The sequence below is a fragment of the Cucumis melo genome, chromosome 6, assembly GCF_025177605.1.
Source record: "Cucumis melo cultivar AY chromosome 6, USDA_Cmelo_AY_1.0, whole genome shotgun sequence".
Classification (NCBI taxonomy): domain Eukaryota; kingdom Viridiplantae; phylum Streptophyta; class Magnoliopsida; order Cucurbitales; family Cucurbitaceae; genus Cucumis; species Cucumis melo.
The window spans coordinates 33254123-33279326 of NC_066862.1; the positions used below are offsets into that span (position 1 = coordinate 33254123).

General features: G+C 34.2%; 4 protein-coding genes across 7 annotated transcripts; 2 read left to right on the plus strand and 2 right to left on the minus strand.

Annotated features, from left to right (window-relative positions):
* The first annotated feature begins 66 nt into the window (after positions 1–66).
* On the plus strand, positions 67–4751 carry LOC103501584 (calcium-dependent protein kinase-like). Its single transcript, XM_008465191.3, has 8 exons — positions 67–1257; positions 2992–3135; positions 3257–3409; positions 3531–3646; positions 3750–3917; positions 4007–4134; positions 4227–4326; positions 4410–4751. Exons 1-8 carry the CDS (start codon positions 579–581, stop codon positions 4479–4481), a joined length of 1560 nt encoding a protein of 519 aa, XP_008463413.1. The 5' UTR covers positions 67–578; the 3' UTR covers positions 4482–4751.
* A 6700-nt stretch (positions 4752–11451) lies between these two features.
* On the minus strand, positions 11452–12932 carry LOC103501585 (protein translation factor SUI1 homolog 2). The gene is made up of 2 exons (XM_051085686.1): positions 12781–12932; positions 11452–12043 (listed from the first exon to the last, which is right to left on the minus strand). Exon 2 carries the CDS (start codon positions 12005–12007, stop codon positions 11669–11671), a length of 339 nt encoding a protein of 112 aa, XP_050941643.1. The 5' UTR covers positions 12008–12043; positions 12781–12932; the 3' UTR covers positions 11452–11668.
* A 2904-nt stretch (positions 12933–15836) lies between these two features.
* On the minus strand, positions 15837–17213 carry LOC103501586 (ATP synthase gamma chain 1, chloroplastic-like). The gene has a single exon (XM_051085687.1). It carries the CDS (start codon positions 17049–17051, stop codon positions 15999–16001), a length of 1053 nt encoding a protein of 350 aa, XP_050941644.1. The 5' UTR covers positions 17052–17213; the 3' UTR covers positions 15837–15998.
* A 2525-nt stretch (positions 17214–19738) lies between these two features.
* Positions 19739–24812, plus strand: LOC103501624 (uncharacterized). Of its 4 annotated transcripts, none has more exons than XM_051085697.1 (9): positions 19739–20225; positions 21140–21196; positions 21415–21467; positions 21596–21647; positions 22429–22494; positions 22570–22629; positions 23607–23649; positions 24007–24051; positions 24266–24812. In XM_051085697.1, the coding sequence occupies exons 1-9, from the start codon at positions 20114–20116 to the stop codon at positions 24327–24329; spliced, it is 552 nt and encodes a 183-aa protein (XP_050941654.1). In that variant the 5' UTR covers positions 19739–20113; the 3' UTR covers positions 24330–24812. The 4 variants fall into 4 exon arrangements, with proteins under 4 accessions (XP_050941654.1, XP_050941653.1, XP_050941655.1 ...); XM_051085696.1 differs by having other exon boundaries at positions 19824–20225; positions 24245–24812; XM_051085698.1 differs by lacking the exon at positions 24266–24812 and adding an exon at positions 24134–24214 and having other exon boundaries at positions 19824–20225.
* The last annotated feature ends 392 nt before the right edge of the window (positions 24813–25204 follow it).

Sequence of the window (25204 nt, forward strand, 5' to 3'; positions counted from 1 at the left end):
CAATTAAAAAACACCTTAGAACAATTCCATAATTTCGACAAGTATTATTGATTGATGGCTTTTCATTTTTATTTATTTGGGAGGAGAAAGTTTGGTGATGGCTTTGAAGAATGGGGACTCTTATTTATGGATTTATACAATAATATAATTGATATATTCATAACCTTCTCAGCTGTAATGAATAATCGGCTGCTATGAGCAAGATATTTATTTTTTTCGTATATATTTTTGTCTCCTTCAAAGCTCTTCTCCTTCAACAATGGACAATAATTGACCAAATTTCAACTCCTTCTGATTCATTGACTCGGCTTCCACCCTCCATTTTTCTCCCTTCATAGGCTTCGATCCCCATTTCCTTAAATCCAGAGAGCTTCTTTTCTGTGCAATCCTCCTCCTCTTTCTCGCCTTTCAACCCTCTGTGAAGCTTTCTTTTGAATTTCTTTTCATACCCATCTCCTCTTTTTTCAAGATTCAACCAAAAATCAGCTTCCTACTACCAATTTTCCATCTGGGGTTTTCTTATTTTCGAGTTTCTGATCTTCAATTTCAGTGTGGGGGGTTTGTTGATTTGATCTGTAATGGGCATCTGTACCAGCAAAGGCAAATACTCACGGCAGTATGATCGTTATGAACAACAGCCAAAAGCCCCAGCTCAACACGCTCACCGTTCGCCGGAATATCATCAACCGGCGGCGGCGGCTAAGTCATCCGGTCCTCCTAAAAGCCCCAAACATACCCCCTTCAGGTCTGATACGATTCTTGGGAAGCCATTAGAGGATGTTAAGCTGCATTACACGATTGGAAAGGAATTAGGGAGAGGCCAATTTGGGGTTACTTATCTTTGCACTGAGAATTCCTCCGGTAAGCAATATGCTTGCAAATCCATTTTGAAGAGGAAGCTTGTGACCAGAAATGATAAGGAGGATATTAGGAGGGAGATTCACATTATGCAGCATTTGAGTGGGCAACCTAACATAGTTGAGTTCAAGGGAGCTTATGAAGACAAGCAATCGGTTCATTTGATCATGGAGCTTTGTGCTGGTGGCGAGTTGTTTGATAGAATTATTGCTAAGGGTCATTACAGTGAGAAAGCAGCTGCCTCAATCTGCAGGTCTATTGTTAATGTGGTTCACATCTGTCATTTCATGGGAGTGATGCATAGGGACCTCAAGCCCGAGAACTTTCTGCTTGCTAGCAAAGAGGAAGATGCTATGCTCAAAGCAACAGATTTCGGATTGTCTGTTTTCATTGAAGAGGGTGAGATTCTTGCTTTGCTTATTGGTTTCTTCTTCACGTCTTTTTGATTGGGTGTTTCTCTGTGATAGTTTTAGTTGATATTGCTCTTCTTATTGATGATTTTATAAGGTCAAATGTGTGGGAATTTGTGTGTGGCTTAAAAGTTTTAGATGGTAAAACTAGATGTGTTTTTTCTACATTTCATTTCTACGATTGCTCTTGGTAATCATCTATATTTCAAAGTCTTGGGGATTTCGTTTTAGGGGAAATTCATATTTCATCCTGTATTTGCTCGATGAGACAATTTTAGTTTTGAACTCGGTTTAATAGAATTGAACTTGAATTAACGGTGCATACATTTTAGCTAGGTTTTGTCCTTTTATTGCTAGATTTGGGCAATTCTTATACTTGGTTTGGAATATTTTGTTGGTTGAATTTTGTATGAGTTATGGATTGGTTTTTTGATGCTTTACTAGTTTACTTTTGAGAAGGTGTTCATTTCACCATATATTCAAGTTTAAGCCAGAAGGTATTGAAATTGAAATTTATAGGTTAAAATTGACTGAGCGAACTAAGTGTAGGGTTGAAAATCACTTTTATTATATATTTTGCATAGTTGCACCTAACTACTTAGTTTTTTCATGTTGATGCCGATTCAATGTTTGAAAAAGTTATAAGTTCTACGATTTGGTTATTAGTGGTATTCATGTACATATCCAAAAATGACAGGTAAGAGTTAGTCAACCTCCATATAAAAACAAAGTATTGTTATAAATCAACTTATAAGTATTCGATTCACATTGGTATAGGAACTATTCTTTTTGGTCAAGGTTCAATATTATGGATTGATAACCTCAACCTTGAAGTCTTGAACTTTCCTAGGTATTTTCTTCATCAAATAAAGCCTACGTAGGTGGCAAGGTTGAAAAGTACACAACTCTTGTAGCACATTTATAGTTTTTTTGTTTTAACCTTTATTTTAACAGTGTTTAATGCCTTCATCCTGACAGAATTGGCAACCAATGTTGAGTTGTATAAATCTCTTCAATTAATCATTAATTCTTTTCTTGAAATAGATTGGTGTATGAGTTTATTTCATGAGGTGGATGGCCTCAAACATGGTCAACTTTTATTTTGCGGTTTTTTAATGTTGTTTTCTTAATATCATGAGGATGAAGCGCAGCATTTTAAGCTTGGGCGTTTTGTATTATGATAAGTTCTCTGCTTTTCTCAATAACTCTTGCTTTGATTTCTGTATGTAGTTTTTTTTTTTTCTGTGAATTGCTTATAGCCTTATATTGTGGAGGGGAGTAGCACTAGTAATGGGATCATATACTGAACATCAATGATCAATCTGCCTGAAACTTCAAATATATAACAATTCAAGTTAATTATCATTTTAATAAGACAATTCAGACTTAAAAATCACTTTAACAAGATGCAAAATCCCCAAGTAAACTCGTGATAAAATTTTGTTCACTTCTAAGATACATCCTCTGATGATTATATGTGTTAATAGATAGTTGTAAAACTCCTTTCCTGCAAAATATGGGTCGAGGCAGGATCCATGACTCAAGATAGCCTAGTTCGACCCTTCCCATCTTACTTGATAATTTGTGCGATGAAATTGCTCCATAATCACCGAGTAACAAGTGCACTTGTGCCAAATGGACTCGTACATTGCTGAAGAGCGCGGGTAATATTGATGGAATTATATGTGCTTTCCCTGAAAATTTGGCATTTGACTTCTTTCAGGAAAGGTGTACAGAGACATAGTAGGGAGTGCTTATTATGTTGCCCCTGAAGTGTTGCGTCGTAAATATGGGAAAGAAATTGATATCTGGAGTGCTGGAGTCATGTTGTACATATTACTCAGTGGTGTACCTCCATTTTGGGCAGGTAAAAGAAAGCATTACATTCTTTTTCTCCTTGCCATGCTCCGTCTATTAAACATCTATCACATTTTCTTTTTCTGAAAAATCCCTGGCTTCTATTGTGAATAACGCAACCTTTATTGCAGAAACTGAGAAGGGCATATTTGACTCAATATTGCAAGGACATATTGACTTTGAAAGCGAACCATGGCCACAGATTTCCCACAGTGCTAAGGACCTAGTTAAGAAAATGTTAACTCAGGATCCAGCAAACCGGATTACATCTGCCCAGGTTCTTGGTATGTCAGTATCTTGTCTGTGAATGCTTTCATGAATTCTTTGCCTAAAAAATCTGCAAAAAATTGGTAAATGAAACTATAGCATCTAACCGGGGGAATGGGATTTGTCTATCTTCTTTAGAGCATCCGTGGATGAGAGAAGGCGGAGATGCATCGGATAAGCCAATAGACAGTGCAGTGTTTACAAGACTCAAGCAATTTAGAGCAATGAACAAACTGAAGAAACTTGCCCTGAAGGTGATTGGTTATATTTTTTCTACATAGCAGAAGTTATACTTGAATGAGGGGCCGGGGATAAAGTGTTTATTATATTAACAGGTACTTTATGATACAATTGTAGGTTATAGCTGAAAATCTTTCTGAGGAAGAGATCCAAGGCCTGAAAGCAATGTTTACAAACATGGATACCGACAAAAGCGGAACCATCACTTATGCAGAATTGAAGTCTGGACTGGCCCGACTTGGCTCAACACTAAGTGAGGCTGAGGTCAAACAACTTATGGAAGCGGTACTGTATGATTAAACATTATCTATCACCCACAGTTCCTTATTTGTTTTACCTCACATGAACTGAGAAAACTTGTTTTGCCATTTCAGGCAGATGTGGATGGAAATGGTACAATTGATTACATTGAATTCATCACTGCTACGATGCATAGATACAAGCTAGAAAAAGAAGAGCATCTTTACAAAGCCTTTCAGCATTTTGACAAGGATAACAGTGGGTCAGTTTCTAATCCTAGAATATATAAGCATAAATCTGCTTTTTGAAACTACCTTTTTCAGCTTTTTGAGTATTTGCTTATCGCTCTTTCAGTTATATCACAAGAGATGAGCTAAAAGCTGCAATGAAAGATTATGGAATGGGCGATGAAGAGACTATTAGAGAAATTATCTCTGAAGTCGATGCAGACAATGTAACTTCATTCATATTTACAGATGGATGTTCTTGTCAATCTTCTGTCATAACATGTAACTAATTTTTGTTCGGTTTTTGTAGGATGGAAGAATCAACTATGATGAATTCTGTTCAATGATGAGAAGTGGAACCCAACAAGCAAAACTCTTTTAACATGTAGAATGACAGAAGATCGATGAAGGGATCGTCTCCTGCGGAATTACCGTAGAAGAGCTTGTCTGTTGACAGCAAAAATATCGAGACTACACCTAAAACGTTGATTTCAGGTTTTAATGTGATATTTTTGCATAGCAATTGAATTGGTGTTTATATTTTTCTGTATAATTTTGTTGGCCTGTATAAGATATATGCTGATGTTTAAGGACAGTTGCTTGGTGGGAGAATTTGTATTTGCCTCAATATACTTGTTTACTTGAGTACCAATTCCGTCCACTTGATCTTACTCTTTTTGGGTAAAAAAATGTTGACTTTGGCCAGGATTGAGTGATTTCAGATTGGATCTTTATGAAAGTTGCTTATTTCTTAAATACTTTTTTCCCCCTTTGATGAAGAAATAGACTTTGAAAGAGTCATGGCCGAGTATTTTGTCTTGGCTTTTTTAACAATAGGACTCATATTTTTTGGGTTAGTTTTCATTCGAGTTAGGCTTCTTTTAATAGTAGTGATATCTATTGTTCTTTTTCTTTTCATATTTGCATGGATTAACTAAAACATTTTTCCTTTTCTTTTTCAGTTTAGGATTTCTTGTCATTTAGTTTGAAGCAATCTTGGCAAGGATTATCTAATACTATAATAATCACTTCTTAGCACACTGTAATGAACTATTTTCTAATAAAGCCAAAATAGTTTACACATCAAACAATTCAATATAAAAGAATATACATGTTTGGAACTACGGTGGGATTGTTGACAAAAGTTTGGAAAGAAATTGTAGAAATAGAGTTGCTGGGAAAGTATTTAAAAATTTATGGATGAACTTTTGTGAAATTAATTTGTAATAATAGTAGTCTTGGTTACAAAGACCGAATACCTTATCAAACGCATGGGGCATTCATCAGCTCTGACAATAGGCGTCCGTTTTTCTTTTTCAATTTCTGTTGGCATTCATCGGCTCTAAGGGTTGGACGTCCGTTTTCTTTTTTTATTTATTTCCTTTTTCCACCTTTAATAATAAAGGTTTCCGTTTTCCATCTTTAATGAAATGGAAAACTCTCCCTTTCCTTCCCATTTTGTGTTCCGTTACGCCATTTTCCCTTTTAAAAGAAAACCTGTTTTTTTTTTTCAGACAAACAATAACCAAATAGATTGAGTTTTATTTTCAGAAGCAACCATTTTGAAATTCAATTAATTTAGTGGGTGGGGTTTTAATTTTTTTTTTAGATTTTAAAGTATTTGTAAAAATAAGCAAGTGATGATTTTAGTTTTTAAAGTATTCGTAATAGTCAAGTGTGTTGTAAATTATTTGAAAAAAATTGAATTCAATCAAGTTTAATTGTTTAGATTTTGTAGTACGATTATTGTCATAGTTCGTGTTCATGCGAATTAATTGAAAATTAAACTATTGAAAGATCAACAAGTTTTTTATACTTGAACTATGTTGGAAAGTTAGTTTTGGTGAATTTAGTTAAAAACAAAATATCGCCTATTCAATAATGAGAGGTGATACACTTTGATCAAACTTAGAATGACCATGATTTCCATGGATCAATACAAGTTGATGTTTGCTCTTCATCAATACTTGCATTATGGGATCAAAAGGTCACATATTGATCATCAAACCCATATAGATTATTAGATAATTGACTTATGTCCTTGTGTTCATTTATAGATTTACAAATGAAGGAATTGTTGAATACAAATCAAAAGTGATTGAGGGTTGCATAAACGTAGACGTGCATTGTGGATTAAACAATGAAGTTTCATAAGGTACGCTACGGTCGGTTGAGACGTGATCTTGAACGGAAATTTTCTCATTGAACAAAATGATCATCATCTTGAGTTGGATTATTTCTGGTGTTAGCATATAATTGTCAATGCTTCTAAGTTCATTGTGTGACCTTCGCTTAAGCTTGGAATGTCACCATAGAAGACAAAACGAAAAAAAGTTTTAGGATGTCACGCGTTGAGCTAACATAAGAACAATTCCTTACCATAGTATGAAATGATGTTCTTGATTGTGTAATGTATTTCCTACTAAGGTTGGAAAACCACGCTTCATATCCAGGACCAACATCTGCACCCCCTAATGATATATCATGTACACACAATTTTTCTTCTCCAACACCCAAGAGTAAGCAAAAAAAAAAAAAAGAAAAAAAAAAAAGAAAAGGGGTTTTGTAATTAAGCCATAATCAAACTCAGGGATTTAGTGGATCTATCAATTTGAACGCCTATAGTTCCATCTCTTGCGAGGGAAAGAAATAGGTGACGTGGAAGGTGGGTGAGTGTGGATCTATAATGAACTAGACCAATCATCATATTGCAAGCAACAATGAATGGGATGGATGAATTCACTAAGTGATTGTAGAACTAAAAAGATTAATAGTTTCTTGAAATGATAGATAAGTATAATGATTAACTTCTAATTACGACAAGAAGCCTCTCGGTGCCTATGCTACACATATTCACATCTCTGGATATAAATGTTGAAGTTCAAGCAATCACTTGTCTCTAAACAATGTATAAATAGACGTTCATATTTCAACCTTTAATTAAGACAAATGCCATCGCTCTGGTGCCAAAAAAGGCGTAATTGATCACGTGCCCATATTGTAATAGGTATTAGTGGGTCTAACAAGTCTTTATTGTCCATTACTGCACTTATACATAGTTGTCTATATAACAATGCAGAAGAAGATGCTTCCCAACTATAAGTATCTAACCTTTGAAGATTTTCCAATAAGGGGAGGTACATCAAGTGTATCCATATTGTTAGTCTTATCGGGTAATGTGATGCCTCCGATAAGAGTTAGTATATTGGCCTTGGTGTAACTAACAATTTGTTCTTCGTTTGTATCATGCGATAAAGGCCTGAAATTATTAAAATGTTAAGCTAAGACGACCATCTTTCATAAAATGCTCATTTAGTTGTATCCCTAATCGTTGTTTGCACAATTAATACCAATTCCCTGAAGCTCCTCCAGTTACATCTCTTTAGTCGATTGGTAGTCCAAATTGAATAGCAAACATCTTGTAACGTGACTATCATCTCCCCCATGTGGAAGGTGAAAGGTATGGGTCTCTTGTCGTTATTGTTCTACCAATGTTGTAATTGAATGTAAATCTAATATAATAAATTCAATACTCACCTCGTAAAATCCTATTGCACATAGGTATGACATAATACATTCGTCTAGCCGCCCCATTCTATGTATTACTGCTTTTCGGCAATTGCAATGTATCACGTATGTATATTTATCCTATCAAACTAATTCTGATCTATGGTTGGTTTGAACATGCAGATACATAAGGGTTATACGACACCATTGTTGCGAAATTGTCCATCTAATGACGGTAAAAAGACATGCAAAGAATAGAAGTTTATCCAACAATAACAATGAAATTTGAAAAAAGTAATACTCTCCATTTTGGTGTGTTGTCAACATATGTATACACCCAAAAGCATTAGTAGTTTAGCGTCAATAAATGTGTCCATCCAAATATAAGACAGACAGTTTATGATTAAATACACAACATTATAAACAATACTCATTAATGATTAAGATGTCGAGTTAGGTGCTCGAAATAATGGGAAAATTCGTTTATTATGTCATTCCTGTCTACATATCGAGTAACGTCATTTAATAACTCCCTCTCACCGGTCCATCTTGTTTTGTATACGTGAGTTGCGTGGATATGATCTGATACTTTGCAATAACCTCACATTTGGTTGAATAATGTATTAAAAGTTTTGAGTCAGGCACACGACTTATGTAGGAAATGGGTTCAAACTGGGGTTCATAGCATGAAAGAAACGCAACAATACGTAATATGATTAGACGAGCCTTAAATATTCGAGTTAGAGCTTCTTGCATGGAGCAATTGCATGTGAACAAGAGAATTTATATGTTTGCCATTTATTGCAAACACACGTTCGCTCAGTCAAATGCACACAATAAAGTGGTTCCACTTTTTAATGGTATTTGATCTATTGTCTTGATGACATTACAAATCCCCATCAAGTGATCATACATGATCACTGCATGTGCATTTGCACTCGCTTTCCAAACTGTTAGCTTACTAACAACATACCTAATCAATATGGCCATGAGTACTGTTTATATTGAATACATTATTTTTTCTTTTGGTGAAGATTTTGTGTTTACCCAGTAAATTGCTCTCTGTCTTGAATTTTAGTTTGTGCTTTTTCACATCATATGGTAAAGTACATTGCACTTCGAAAAAAGGTTGCTTGAACTAATGCAGTTATTGGTAGTCGTCTCACTCCTTTCAATACTCTGTTTATACATTCAACCGCTTTTTATTGTCAGCCATCCATATCGACGACTACCATCATGTGATGATTGTATCCATTGTGCAAAATTCAGAGTCCAGTGAAATGAAGAAAGTCACACACTCTTTATTTTCTATTTTAAGCTCAACTATATACTCCTTATATTTATGTACTCGGAATCGGTGCGATACATTAAGCTTTTTAATGTCTTATCTTTGTCCTTTGTGTTGGAATGATGGTGCACATTTTCCCATCTATTTGGTCGGTCCCTTATAGCTGATAATGTGCCTTTATGTCGATATGGTATTAGACATATCCTCTTCTTCTTGCATACAACATGATGTCATATGTAGTATATAAAAACCACTCCATATTTCAACACTTTCTTCAGGCACAACTGCATATGCAATAGGGTATATATGACTATTTGTATCAACAAAAGAAACTATTAATTATTTGCCATTATATTTTTTGTCCAATATAATTAAGTAGGATTCATCAATTTGAAGCAGAGATCTGCAATGTTGGAATCCTTCTATTGTTGGTCAAATGGTCAAAATACATTGTGGAGGATGGCTTCGTTGTTGGATCATACATCTTCTTGGAACTTCCATGCCAATACTATTGATTCATAATCAACTAATTTCAAAATATGAGTCCAATTAGGCAATAAATATACGATTCCTCCCAATCTGATCCAAAAACAATTTTAGTTGACTTATGTTTCTCATGACATGTCTTCCAATGGTCCAATACATATTCATACTTCATCAAATATCATTTTTTGCAGGGTTTTAACGGCGATAGAAGGGTCGTATCTTACACTAGAAACTTCCACAACAATCAAATTAGATTTCAATTTTGATGATCTTCACTCAACCTTGAATAAACACAAGAAAGTGGGCCACATATTGCGTAATCTCAAATCTCCCATGTTTTTAAGGCAGCAAGCACAAAGTCTCCAAGTGCAATATTTGTTGTATTTTTTTTACACTTCACTGCCCATACTTTCTTGTTGGATTCCACAGCATCAATATGTTGATGAAGAAGAATGGAATAGCTCTTTACAACATTCTTTAGATCAACTTTGGATTTAAAAACCATACCTTTCAACAACGTTTCAGGTGCATTAACTTCTTCACTAACCCCTGTTTCGGGCATGAAATCTATAACCTCCATGTTCAAATTCTTAAAGAATTGATCAGGAATTTTCACTCCTCCCTATCGCTCGTCTACCTCACCTATACTGTCACCATCTTCTGTTTTGACATCTTCATCATTTGTGGCAATGCATGGAGGTAAAGTATCATATACAACGATGCCAGGGGTATTGTACGATTGATTGTGTAAGTCTTGACTTAACATGGTAAGTTGTGATATAAATAATTTGAGTGTACGTATACGGAAGTTGTGGAGTATTTGACATCATAAATATAAGATATATCTCACTCCTAAATGAGATAGGAACGTAATATGTAGATCCACAAGCTAAGGACCTGCGCTTCTATACCTAAACACTACCTTTAATACTTCATTTCGATCTACTGATCATGTATCAAACAACGAATCCATGAATATGCGGTCTTTCATATTGTATGTAGCTCAGATAGTTAATTATATTTCCATTCATATAAAAAACAAATCCTTCTTCAACGCCATCCATTCAACATTCTCGAAGTAACTAAAAAAATTAAACATGCATTCATGATCAACAACAACAACCAAAAAAAAAAAAACGAAAATAAACAATGTACCTTCAAAGTGAAAATGTTGAGATAGCTTTTAAGAGCCTTCTAAATGAAGAAGTGGAAGAGAGTTTATAGATATTTTTTTAGTGTTTTGAGATAGTTTGAGAGTGGGGAAGAAATTTGAGAGAGTTTAGAGAAGTTGATGATTTTGCAGAGGATGATATTTGAGAGAATTTGTAAGAGATTGAGGCAAAATTGAAAGAGATGGAGGAGAAAACTGATGAGAGTTATGAAGAGGGATAAAACTTTAGGGTTACGAAAGTTGGGATATGAGAAATAAAAGAAAAGAAAGAAACTAATTTTTGGAATTTTTTTTAAAAAAATCGAACAATCAATGCCAGTGTGCAATCAACTCGTTGACGTCGACTAGAAACATTCCTCCTACAGCTGGTCAACGTCATCATCAGTCAGGCCTATTAAGAATTCCAACATGGTTCAATCCTCAATGAAGGTTGAATTCTATTCCCTTCGGTTCGCTTCCGCTTCATGTCCACTTCCCACTTCCACATCGACTCCATCTACTTTTAATGTCTTTCCTTGAAGACTGATCGACACTTATGTTCAGAGACTCAATCAAATAAGACACAAAAAAAAACCACTCAAAATATGCAAATACTTTTCCAACAATTCGTAAATATTTTCACCAACCCCAAACATGCATCCGCCAAAAGAATGTAAACGAAATCAAATAAACCATTTAAAGTTAATATAATTAGGCCTCAGAACTTGGTGGATAAAAAATGCAGAGAAATGATCAAAGATATCATAAAAAAGTCACACTGCTAAAATAATAATAAAGGTAAAAACAGTTGTCATTCTCAAACGCATTTTATATTACTAGGGGACCATATGTAAGCCTATGTGATGATTATATATATCGTGGTCTCTATTTTTCAAAGTGGCCCAAGAGTGGGGGAGATAATTCTTGTAAACATTCTTTTTACTAATTAATAAAACGAAGCCATAATATTCCATTGCAATCCTCTTTGTGTCAATGCACTGTAAAAACAAACCATAACAGAAACAGACAGACTTAGCAAACACTAAAGACCATTCATCAATCTCTCCTCTACACGAAGATTTGATTAAAAACTTCACACACAAACAGCATAAACAGCAGACCTATTTAAGGATCCTGCTCAAAAACCATGTATCTTGATTTGATCCTTCTTGACAAGCCCGGCCTGAACAAGGAAGTGAGAGACGTTCTTGCGCTGATCGCCTTGGAGCTGGATTATCTTCCCCAACTCTTTGTCCTGCACAACATTCCCATTGCAACAGAAGTCCTTCTTCAGGTCCTTGAGGATCTTATCATAGCTGAACTCTTTCTTAAGCCCTTGAACAGTTGTTAGACACTTCTTTCCATTCCTCTGTTGGACCCTTATATGGACGTATTCTTTGGTTCCGGGGGCATCCGAGTCTTTGGCGTCAGCAAAGGGATCGAAAGCGCTTGGAATCTGGACGTCTAGATCAACCATGTAATTTGCTTGTGGTAACTAAAGGCGCCCAAGAAACTGTTTCCAAAGCCCACATAAAGAAAAAACTATTTAAAATTCACCCTTGAAAGTTTAACCAGCCAGATTGGCTATCAGTAGATAACTGTTTTTGATAGATCAGAAGATATATTTTAAAACCCATAAGTAAAAAATAATGTGGTAAACTTTGTCAATGCAGAGTTCCTAATGAAAACTAGTGAACCAGTAAGCTATATTCAAGATAAAATAGACACATTTTTTATTGACTTACCTCATCAATAAATGTGTACGAAGATAAACATAGATATACAAAAGTTGAAGGAAAGATTTGTTAAATCACTAAAAGCTTAATGGGCTTATATCAAATCAGTACTCTGGTCTTGACTTTGATCTTGAAAAATTGTACAGGGCGAATAAGTAGAAATCAAATAAGTATTAACTGAGAGAAAATTAAATTCTTCCAACTAAAGACAAGACACATACTAAATCACTAATCAACCCAAAAGCTTAAAAATGGTAAATTTAGTTATAATCAATACCTTAACAAAGAAGAAAAATAAGAGTTGAACACCAAGGATGTTTCTTATAAGATTTAGAACACTTAATATAACAGTTAAATTTGTGATCGAGATGAATTCCGACTCAAAAGCATCACAGAACAGAGGCTTATAAGATGAAACAAGGACATCATATATATATATATATATATAAAGATCAACGAATCCCAAAAACAACTAACAATTACATAATATAGAAACCAAGAAAGAGAGCTGTACCTGAAGGTGAAGGGGAAGGAGAACGGGAGAATGAAAAGGTTGGGGGAGAATGAAGAGGGTGAGAAGAATATATATAGAGGTTGGGGGTTTGAGAGAATGGAGGGTGGGGGATGGAGTATTTGATTGGGAAAGATGGACGGCCAGGATGAATTCGGGGTGTATGGTTATCAGGATAATATATTCTTTAGATGTGGGGAAAAGGGAATCCTTATTCGTCATAAAGGGACGCGACGCGTACAATGAACGCACCCAACATTCCAATCCAAACACCACCGAACATGAGAATTTTCTAAAATGAAAATGATTGATTGTATACTTTTTCCTTTTTCTTGTAGAGAAAAATATTTTTTATTACTATAAATTGTTATAAATTATAACAATAAAACAACACAAAAAGAATAAAATATAAAAGAGAAAATATAGAAAATAATCGAATTCAACTTTAACGAGTCCTATTAAAGCACCACATACCTCTATTAGAACATGTGATGACATATATTACATTATGAAAATTAGTAATCTAGATAGGTTATGGATATCTAGATTTATAATATATAATTATGTTTATAATATAAATAATATAATATAGAGAATAATAGAGGTATGGGATGTTTAGTGTCTATGTAATCTACTTCTTATCTGTCAATTTGTGGTAGTATTTAGTGGGTTTTGTAACACATACACATCGTTAAGAAATCCAAATTTCTTTTTGGAGAGAGTGGAGAAATTTATAGAAATTTATTTCATATTTTCTTGTTTTTCTTATTTTATATATTATTGTATTATAATTTCATGTTTGCATCGTGCTTCACTGTGCTTTTCAATCTTACAGCATTTATAAGTTTTTTGGAAATCGTGTCTTCCTTGAAAAAAACTTTGAAAATTGTTTTAAACGAACTATTTTCAATTAAGCAAAATTTTACGATCTATTTGTGATAGATTATTATTTAAGCATATCACTATTTGAGTAGACGAATCTGATTATGAGCTCAATTGTTATGAGATTAACTGGCTGAGCTCTTTTAATCAAGTTAATCAACGTTCGTTAACTAATTGGTACTATTGACTATAGTTCATAGTTGCACTCTTCTCGTTGTAGATATATTATACCTACCTGATATAATCATGATTAGTAAGTCAACCCTTCAAAGGTTGTTTGTAATCTTAGTTAGGTCAATTTACTGTTTTATGTCCAAGATTACATCTTGTTCCTTAAACCTTCGTTAATCATTTAATGAACAAATTGTTTATAGTCCTACTATTAAATCAAATTCCTCTTGGGTCAATGGGTGAGTAAGGCCTCTTTGTTCAAGACTTGGATTTAACATTTAAGGGCACATCTTATCTACTACCCCTAAAAACGATATGGAGTGAGTTCCATTTTTACACCTTATGCGTCTTCAGCTATTCACCTAGTCTTACCTCTGAAATATGAGGTCATCTATTCAAATCTAAATAATCCCAAGTAAACATAAATTCATAGTTAGGTTAGGATTAAGCTCGAGTTATCTAGGTCAGTCAAAGTTAGTTTTAAACAGTAAACGATATTATAATATAAAGGTTCATTCATGATCAGTTTTTATATAGACTCTTTTACATATGATGCCTCACTCACATGTTTCTATACGAACAATTTAGGATCATGTCATTTGTACTAAATACAAAGTGAATCACATCCATAGTATATTCAGAACAAGTCACTCAACATTATTTCTATATTATAAACCATTTAAACCATTGATTCGAACTTAATCCACGTTTATGTCTCTACATAAAATTCAAGTACTCATACTATAGTCAACGAACCTTGTTTATTGGATCATGAGTTTATATCTAGCAAAATCTCTTAACCAATAATAACATCTTACTGAACAATACTTCAATAACTACTAAATAACTACTTTATTGAATAGTTTAGTATTCACAAATCACAAGTTCTATGACATAAAATTCAACATGTTTGACACACTTGATACACTATTGATATCCACTTTGATATACATGTGGTATACACTTGATACCCTTCTAATAGGGCATTTGATACGCTTAATATACACTTGATACACACTTGGTACACATTTGATATACACTTGCACACTTGAATTACCAAATATTTAGATTTTTAATAACAAATTTTGAATTTTTGTTAAAAGGATTGAGAAAAATATATATATAAACCAAAATACATTCTATTATAATCTAAACTAAAATAATCTACACTCGCAAACGTAAATTATTATAACCTAATTATAATAACATAAGATCATAATAACTCACTCATTACTTCCAAATGCCACCTAAAAGTGTTTAACATTCTTTTGGCCCTAAAGTTGATAAAGATTAGCTCATTCACAAAAAGTCGCCATGCTTTATTTCCCCTATATCATTAGGGATATTTACTTAATTGCCACTAAATTCAAAATCTTTAATATTTTGTCATTTTTAACATTTATGTATATGTATATTGAGTATCACTTATGTTGAACTTGCTTTTTTTTTTTTTTGGTCATATCTTCAAAATTGAAAAAAATTTCTCTACTTATCTTTACTATATTAAAATGAGTGTAAAATGAGAGAATTATTTTGCACTTCCCAATTTTACTCTCACTTTTGAAAAATGACCACTATACCCTCATGCTTCCAACGATTTATCGTTTTGGTGTTGAACTTTATTGATGCATTAGTATCTCACTAGAGATGTATAAAGCTTCTTTTAAACTTATTTTTAAAAACTCAGGAATAAAACTTAAAGAGAGACTAAAAATTTGCATTTTAAAAATGTTTGAGACCAATTAAATATATTCATTAAAACCTAGATAATAAAATGATAATTTTTTCAAAAAAAAAAGTAAAGAAAAGAAAAGAAAATCGTATAAGAAAGCAGTATGAAAATAAATATAGGGAGAATTTTTAAATATATCAAAAACTTTAAACTAGTATAAGATAATTTTTTTTTTCAAAGTTGAGAACCTATTTATCTTGAACAAAACCACCAAAATACACTTAGATTTTTCAATTTTCCAAAAAAAAATTATAAACAGTTATGCAAACTAAAATGGCAAATGAACATTTTAAATTTTAAATTTAATTAAATTGAAAAAAAATAACCATTGTGTTTGTTTGGCAAACTCCTCGGTGTCAAACATCTCCTTCTACATCTTGAAAATAAAACCTATGTCAAATTTTCTACCACCCAAAGCAAAATGCAAAATCAAAAATCAAAATTCCTTAAGAGCTTCAGCTCCAGCAACAATTTCCAAAATCTCCCCAGTAATCTTAGCCTGTCTCTCTCGATTATAAGCACTCGTAACAGATTTCTTCAACTCCATTGCATTCTCAGAAGCATTACTCATCGCATTCATCCTCGCCGCAACTTCACTCGCCATTGATTCCTGCAAAGCTCTCAAAATCTGGCTGTTCAAATACAAAGCCATCATCCCATCTAAAATCTGAACTGGGTCTTGTTCAAACTCCAACAATGGCGAAATTTCCCCTAATTCCCCTCCTTTCCCCTCTCTCTCCACCGTCAATTTCCCCTCCGCCGTCGTCAATCTAAACCCACCATCTCCCATGGCTTCCCCTTCCCCCAACAATGGCAGCAATGTCTCAATCACAGGCTCAGATTTCAGCAACGAAACGAATTTTGTGTAAATTACTTCCACTTTGTCTACTTCTTCGCTGATGAACAGAGAAAACACAATGTCTGCTATGGCTTGCGCTTCTTTTGCTGTGGGTAATGAAACACCGCTGCAGCCGGTGATGAATCGATCGACTTCAATATCGGACCGGCGGCGGAAATAGGAGTTGCCCTTTTTCCCGACGCTGATTAGGGTGTGACCCAGATTGAGGTTTTTCAATTCCGCCAATCGGGTCTCGGCTTTTTTTAATACTGAAGCGTTGAAGCCTCCGCAGAGGCCCCGGTCGCCGGTGAAGACGACGACGGCGACTTTTCTGACGGGTCTGGGATTTAGGAAGGGGAAATCGATGTCTTCTCGTTGGATTTGTTGGGTGATGAAATGGAGAAATTGGGCGAGGGATTGGGAGAAGGGGCGGCTGTTGATTACGGCTTCTTGGGCTCGTCGGACTTTAGCGGCGGCGACGAGCTTCATGGCTTCGGTGAGCTTCTGGGTGTTTTTGATGGAGTCTAGTCGAGATCGGAGCTCGCGGGTGGCGCCGCCGCATCGGATTGAAATGGGGTGTGGAGATTTGGGGATGCGGCGGAGAAGGGGAAGTGGGGTTTGGTGGAATTTGGGTTCGAGAGAGTGGATCATGGTGGAAGGAGACTTTTCAAGGGTTTTTCTCTTTTTCTTTCTTCCTAAGTTTGAGAATGTGGTTTAGGAAGGGGACATCAAAATTGTTGTGGGTTGAGTTGGAATTGAGGAACAATTTCTTTAGAAGTTTGTCTTTTTTCTTTAGATGTGGTTTTATTCGATTTTAAGGGGAAATGATACTGAAATTTATAATAAATTTTATAAGAAAGTATTTGCTAACCGTCTATTTCTTTTAGAAATACTTTAGAATTTGACCTTGAATTTTATAGTTAAATTAGAACGTCATGCTATGCCCTATGTTTGATAGATTAACTCGAGGTGGAATGTGATATCAAAGATGATCTGATAAACAGGTGTTGATACTAAAACTCTTTGCTAAATATGAGCCAAGGGTAGCTTTGGCTTTCCTAAGTAGCTTCATCCCTATAGATTGCACCAAATGTTGACACTTAGATCTTGACTACGTTGGCCTTGGTCGTGAGCCTTTTGTATACTTGACCTCTAGATTGCTTCTTCTTGGTTTGGTCTTGAGATACTTTAAGCTAACCTGCATAAGTGATACATCACAATCGATTCTATTGCATTCTACTGCACTATAATCCTTAAGTTAGTCAATTGAGTGTTGATTTATCAAAGTAGAAGAGAAGTAAGGTTGTGCATTTCCTTTGGAAGTTACTTATTCTCTCCCTTAGGGTGGTCGTACCGTAGGCTCTTTCTTTGACACGTGCCTCTTGTTAAATGTTATGTTGACGATGTCAGATGCGTTTCTTGTGAGCGAGGTTGTAGGGTGTCAATTCAAATTCAGCTAGGATTATTTTCTTTATTGGTATATATTCATTTCTCGGGTGGTCGATCCAAACCTCACGACATTGACATTTCTCTTTTCGGATGCACTCTCTCATGGTACCTTTTGGGCTTGGTGTTCACGCCCCACCTCAAGAGTCTATGCGACCTAGTGGAGGCGTGCCACCTAGACACTTAATGTGTATTTCCTCGTGAGGTAGTACGTTGAACGCCTATTAAGCGAAACAACTTCAAAAACCAAAATCCAACAACTTTGATAAACACAACGTAACATAATAACTCAAACAAACAACTTAACTCACTTAATTTAGCTTTACTCTTTTAACTACTAAGCAATAAGCACAACAATGCAACATAATGACTGGTACTTCTTTTTTTTATTAATTGAACACTTTACACCAAATACAAACAGATTTCATGCTTTCTTTACAACAAGCCTGAAATAGGAAATCCTAAACGCCTTCACAGTCTTCAACCTTCAATGATCGCTTAGCTCCTTAAACAATTGCTTAGCCCAGATCGCTTAGAACCCTAATCGATCGCTTAGTTTTGATTGCATATCCTTTAAGCCCGATCGCTTAGCTCTCTAAACGATTGCTTAGCATCTTACAACCTAGGGAAGGGAAACCTAAAATGTAAGTCTTACTTAGTGAGTGAGAGTTTAGAAATACCTTTTGGGGAATACAATTCAATCGTAGAAATCACTTTTCATTTTCATAAACACATGTTCACAACGTCTTATTTTATAAAATTACTCATTAGCTTCTTTTTATTCCTTTCCACCAATAACATGAATCATTCCCTATGCCAAGACCTAGGATTCACTCTCACTTGCATCTTGCGTTTAGACTACTGTGATGTTCACTCTATCCACAACATCCAAGAATTTTCCTTATTCATTTCTCGTTGCACAAGTTGTTCACACGAGGCCTTTACACATTATGTGCACACAACATAACATCAGTTCACTTGATAGGAATAAGACTAATTGTTTACTCGCATATAAGCATCACAAATCAATCATTTTCTCTTTTCAAATAACAACATCAATATCAACACGACAATATTTAGATATACAGAACACGTTATGCATAACTATGGTCTCAGAAAGAATACTATCAAAACAATTCTTTTCTTTATGAAATTCATTCACAAAACACTTCTTTTATTAAAGACTACTCACGAAACACTTAGGTTTTTCTTCCTTTTCTTCCTTTCAAAATGAGAAGTGAATCATGAAAGAAGGAGTTGAATTTGTGGTCATCGTAAAGTGAAACTTCGAAAGATGAAGATGGATGGAAAGGGGAGACTTTGGTGTCCAACCCTAACCACTTTGAAGCATTACGCGAACCAAATCTTTTTTTTTTTCTTTTTTTCTTTTTTGTATGAATGAGAATTCAATTTGATTCGGTTTGGTGTTTGCAATTTTGGTATCCACTCCCTAACTATTGATCTCTTTCCCCCTCAACACATATAAGTATCAATCAAGCTAAGTTTTTTTTTTAATTGATAATATATTAGATATATATATTAAAATAATTAAAAAGGAGAATGGTCAAAATTAACAAATTTGACAAAATATTTACAACATATAAAAAAATCTCAAATTCTATCTATGGTAGACATTAATAAACACTTATATGTTTTTATCAATAAACAACGATAGAAGTTTATCAAAATTTTAATATAATTTGTAAATATTTTAACTTATTTTATTATTTTAAAAAATATCTCTAAGTAAAAATAAATATCTAAGTTCAATATTTTTGCTATAATTAACATTTTAGAAACCATGGCTAGATTTACAAACAAAAGATAACATATGTGGTTAAGCCCAAGCTATTATAATCAAATCATACCGTCATAAGTCCAAAGTTTTTTATTTTGATTGATATAACCCTAAATTTAGATGTAAACATCAGTAACTTATAACTTTGACATTGTTTCACAACTTCATCAACCCTTTTTCCTTTTATCTTAAATTCTGTATTTATCCCAATTTTTGTACAAAATAAACATCTTATTCATATTGTCCGACCTTCGATACAAAATTCGATTCCGACTATTTTAATTCAGAGGACAAGAAGGAAGAAAAATCGAGGGATCTTCAAATTCAAAGCTTAAACTGAGAGAGAACACGATCTTAAGGCAGGTCTATAATAGGGAGAGGATAATTTTTCTGGAGTGGAAGAGGAGAAGAAATTTTGGGATATGAAGGCTCTGTAATACCCGTTCAAACGGTGGTTGAAACGAAGATAATGTCGAAACTTTTTGGGAAAATTGCCGGTTTCTTCAGCAATAGAACTCTGGTGGGAGTGGACAAAGCGGGAAACAGGTACTTCTTCGTAAAAGAAGAAATCGATGGTATAAGTAAGTAGGTCTAAATCCCCTTTCTTTCCTATTTCTATATTTTCCTTTCTTAGACTGCATTTGATCGGAATGATGTTCTTTCTTTGGGTTGCATTTTGAATTTCTAGATTCTTTTCACTTATTTGTTTTTAAAAATTTATTCTCTTTATTTATTTGTGCATTTCCAGTTCCATTGATCTGTTAATTAAACAGTATTGGAAGTATGTAAGTACACAAGAATTTAGCATCTAACTGATTTTGAACTGTGGAAAGCCAGCAGTTTTCTAAGCCCAATGTTGAGCCTTTGCAATTGAGTTTTAAAATTTTAGGCCATGTGTTGGTAACATTTTTTGGTTTCAGTTTTTGAAAATTATGCCTACAAACACCCCTTCTATGTTAAATTTCTATGTTAAATATCTTGCTTTGTTATTTACTTTTTACCCGCATCTTAAAGTCAAGTCAATTTTTTAATACCAGAAAAGATAGTTTTTAGAAAGTTTGAACCATCATGGTTGGCCTAGTCTCAATAACTAACTTAGAGGTTATGTGGTCACCACCTACCTAATAATTAATTTCTTATGAGTTTTCTTGACACTCAAATGTTGTGAAGTCGGATGGGTTGTCTCATGAAATTAGTTGAGGTGTCTGTGAGTTGGTCCGGACACTCACAAATATAAGAAAAAAATTGTTTTTGTTTTTAGAAATTGGCTAAGAATTCAACTTTTGTACCTAAAGAAATATGCAAGACATTGTAAGAAATTACCTTTTTGCCCAGTTGTACTCTACATTAAGAGGATGATGTTCCTGACAAATGGAGGGTTAGAGCACTCTTGAATTAGAGTGATTCATAGGTAGCTTCCTGTGTTGTTTATAGGATGAAACTTCTGTTATTGGACATATACAGCTCACAAAATTTTCACTCTTTGGTTTGCTAGTGAAAGAGAAGAGATGGGTGGTATTTAAGGGTGAGGATGATCCAACGTCAATTCCAGGTAAGCATTTATGGACCTATGTTTAAAACTTATGAATTAAAAGAAGGGCTTTGTTATTTGAATCATCCGATTATGTCATTTTTAAATCACGGTTTAAGATATAGTACCATTTTTGGGAAAATGGTTATTAACATGAGCTGGGTATGTAGTCTAGGAAGAACCGAATTTGCTGATGGTAGGTTTTTCTGATGATGATTGCTTATATTTTATTGCCGCAGTGGAATGGATATGTTGGTTAAATGGGCAGCGTAAAAAGGCTCCAACCCCAGAGGTAACTCATTACCTTCTTCCATGACCAACTGATCTTTGCATCCCACTTGAATGATCAGAAGATTGGTGATTGGTGTGCCACACATGATTTGATATTTATATTGTTAGTTCTTTTGCCATTGTCTTCAGGAAATGATGGAACTAGAAGCTAGGCGTGAACGTGTACGACAAAATGTTGCTCGTATGTTGACTCTTCAATAAAATTTTGCATCTTTTTACTCGGTTGTTCATGACTGAACATTTTTCTACATCATGTAATTAATTATCTTTGTCAATTTCTCCATATCAAAATTGTGACTTATATGCAGGAAGAAAGGTATGAGTTGCATTGTACCTGAAATTGCCAAATAGAAGTCACCCAAACATATTCATATTTGAGAATTAATTCTCTTAAAGCCCCGTTGGTAACTATTTCGTTTTTTGTTTTTGGTTTTTGGAAATTAAGCCTATAAACACTTTTTACCCATGTTCTCAAAGCCCAAGTAAAAATTTGGAAACTAAGAAAGTAGTCTTTAATAGCTTGTTTTTGTTTTTGGAATATGGCTAAGAATGCAACTCTTTTATTTGAAGATTGATACGAACTGTGGTAAGAAATAAAAGAAAATCGGCTTATTTTCAAAAACCAAAATAAGAAAATAAAAAAAAAAACGAAATGATTACCAAATGAGGCCGTAGGAATTGATGATTGGCTTTATAATCTTACTCAAAACATTCTTACCAAGGTCCTCTTTCCTGCCTCAGTAGATTTTCTTATAGATAGTTTATGCTTCCAATGGGCATTCATATAGCTTCACCTTTTTTCTGTAACCATCTTTTTGCGACTTTTTATGAGGTGTAAAAGCAATTATCATTTGATTTTGCATTTCAGAATTAAATTTATTTGATACTTTTAGAAGAACCAATATCATTCTCGTTTTTTGACTTAACATGGTCTAATTGGAAGTTATCTGTGATCAATTTAGTTCTCAAGAAAGAAGAGATGGAAAGAAACTCTAAAGAAGGCAAATTACGGAAAATCATCAGCACTGGTCAGTTGCTTATTGACAAAAACTTAAGTGCTTGTTACACTTGTAGCATATAGCTAATATTCATTTGCTGCATAGGTCAAGTTATGGGTCCTGACTTGAAAAGCTTTATCCGACAGGTCCCAACTGGTTCAGAAGGTATCATTTTATTTCATTATGTATTTTTTAGCCCTTTAATCTCCTCCCCACTTCTCACCAAGAGAAAAGAAATGTCTTTTCATTCAATCCTTAAATAGGATTTTTTTTTTAAGAGCCATTAAGATCAATGTTTTAAAAGGCTTTTGATATCAATGTTTTAAGAGGGTATTGAGGTTTATGCCTCAGTGAGGCTCGCCCTATGCAAGACTCTAACTTTTAACCTTGAGACTTGTGCTTCTAAAAATGCACCGAGTGACAAAGGTTTAACGATTTGAAAAATAATATTAATTTGCCGCATTCTTCAAATACATAAAAGGTTTGATTTGTGATAATTTGAGCTATTACTATTACAATTACTACAAAAAAAATATATCATTGATATAATGGAAAGAAAATTAATGTTCAAGGGTTACAAACTCTCGAGTCTTGAAGGAAGTGAAAGTAAAACAAAATCAGGAACTTTGAAACAATTACAATCCTCTTCCTAATGCACACTATTTTGAGCTATTACTAATTTCATATCGTTGCTTTAAGAGCGTACAAACATAAAATTATAGTATAAGTCAATCATATAATAATAGTAGTGACATTGATGTTAAAGATAAGCTATGGCACTTGACAATGGTGATTATGTACAGACACACTTTATGATTATGATGTTCAGTAATACCTAGTTAGTACAATTTAAGGATTTGTAAAATATTTCATCAAATTTAAGGCTTGCACCCCACCTAGAAGAAAAGCCTCAAGATTGCATTTAGCCTTTTTCCCAATTGGAAATAAAACATTTGATTTTAAATAATCATTTGGAATGATCTAAGTATTTTTCTCTTGTTGGCTGATTAATTCCATGTACGTCTTCCGGTCATGTGTAACTCTCTCCCAAATTTGATAGTTCATTCCATTTGGATTCGAGTATATTATACCGATTAGATGCTTACACTCATTTCATTCATTTTGGTATTTCTTGTTCAAAGGTGCCCAAGATGTGGAAGGATTGCCTACAAGAGATACCCTGAGGTGGGCCATTCGTTTTAAATTTTATACTGCTATTTTCTTTTATTGGTGAGGTGACATAAATATTGGTTTTTTCTCAATGTTATGGGCATTCCATGGGCAGAAATATTTAAATGTACTTTTCTAGGAGTTTGAGTTAATAGTTTGAATGCTTCGAAGGACCGAGACTTTAGAGCAAGTCTATATTGCTGAATGACATTGATTGTTATTCTTTCTGAGTTTGCTAGTTAATTAATAGTATTATCATTATATCATTTGTTTGCTGTTAAAAACATATGAAAGTTTCTGCGAAATGTGCTTATGCTTAAAGAACTATTCCTCTTCTCTTGTAACGTGGATTTACCTTTGCTTCACCACCAGGAACTCAAACGAAAAGGAGCCAGTTCAAGAGAAACCAATTCCGGAGTAAGTTTTTTTTTTTTTTTGCCATCTTACGTGTTTGTTTAGGGCCTTGACTCAACTCAATAGTCATAAATGTCAATATTAGATTGCATAGGATTCACGTTGACATTAGATACAAGGGATTGTGAAGGTTGGCATATCTTTTACCTTTTCTGAAAAAAAGAAAACAACAAAGTGCCTATTGAATACCAAAAAGTTCCCATTCTTTCATATTCAGGTCCTCCGAGCCTGTTGGGTCTGGCCATACATTTAGACCCGGAACATGGCAGCCACCAACATGAATGATGATTGCCCATCAAGGAGAACTCGCCAACACTAAAGCTAGCAGTTCGTTCTATGTCCAACAATTCAGTAAGCTTCTGCGTTCCGATTACTTACCTCCAAATTTTCCTGAGGACATGCCCTTCTACTTGACTGTATCAGATCCTGCCCTCCAAAAGTCTCAAACAAGATTGTCACTCTGCATTGCCTTGGTTATTTGTCTGATGAAAAGCAGTTATAACTTAAATTTTATATAGTAAGTTTAATAAGCATCCTTATAGAATACTTGTGACAGTTTTGACCTCCCCCATTCTATCTAGAGGCTGAGAAAAGTAACTAGCAATTGTCCGTAGCGGCATTGCCTTGGAAAATTCACTGTGGGATTGATATTATTCCTGTTGGTTATGATTTGATTTGTAAAACTTTTTATCCCATATTATTGGAACTCATTGTAATGTTTTCAGGCTCATCTTGAGGGATAAATAATCATGATGCATGCGATATTTTGTTGTGTGCTCTTGCTACTAAATTTGTGGGGGGTGTAAGGATAGAAGGTGAAGCCTGAGAACATGATGTTAGGGCGTAGGAATAGGATTCATATGTTAGTGTTTGGATCTTTGAGGATGAGAATTTTGGAGATTTTTATTTCATTTGGCTGTCTAAAATATTATATTTTTGTCCTAAATTGATTAATTGTATAAAGTCTTTTTTCCCTTTATGATAGGATTGGGGGGTTCGAAGCAATATGTTAATCTCAATTTATTGTATAAAGTTAAATCAACATTGTTGTTTTTATTTAGTTCATCTTAGATATAAAATATTGTATAGTTTTTATGAATAGTTCAATCTGAAATTAAATGTAATAATCTGGTTTTGATATCCATTACTTTTGGTG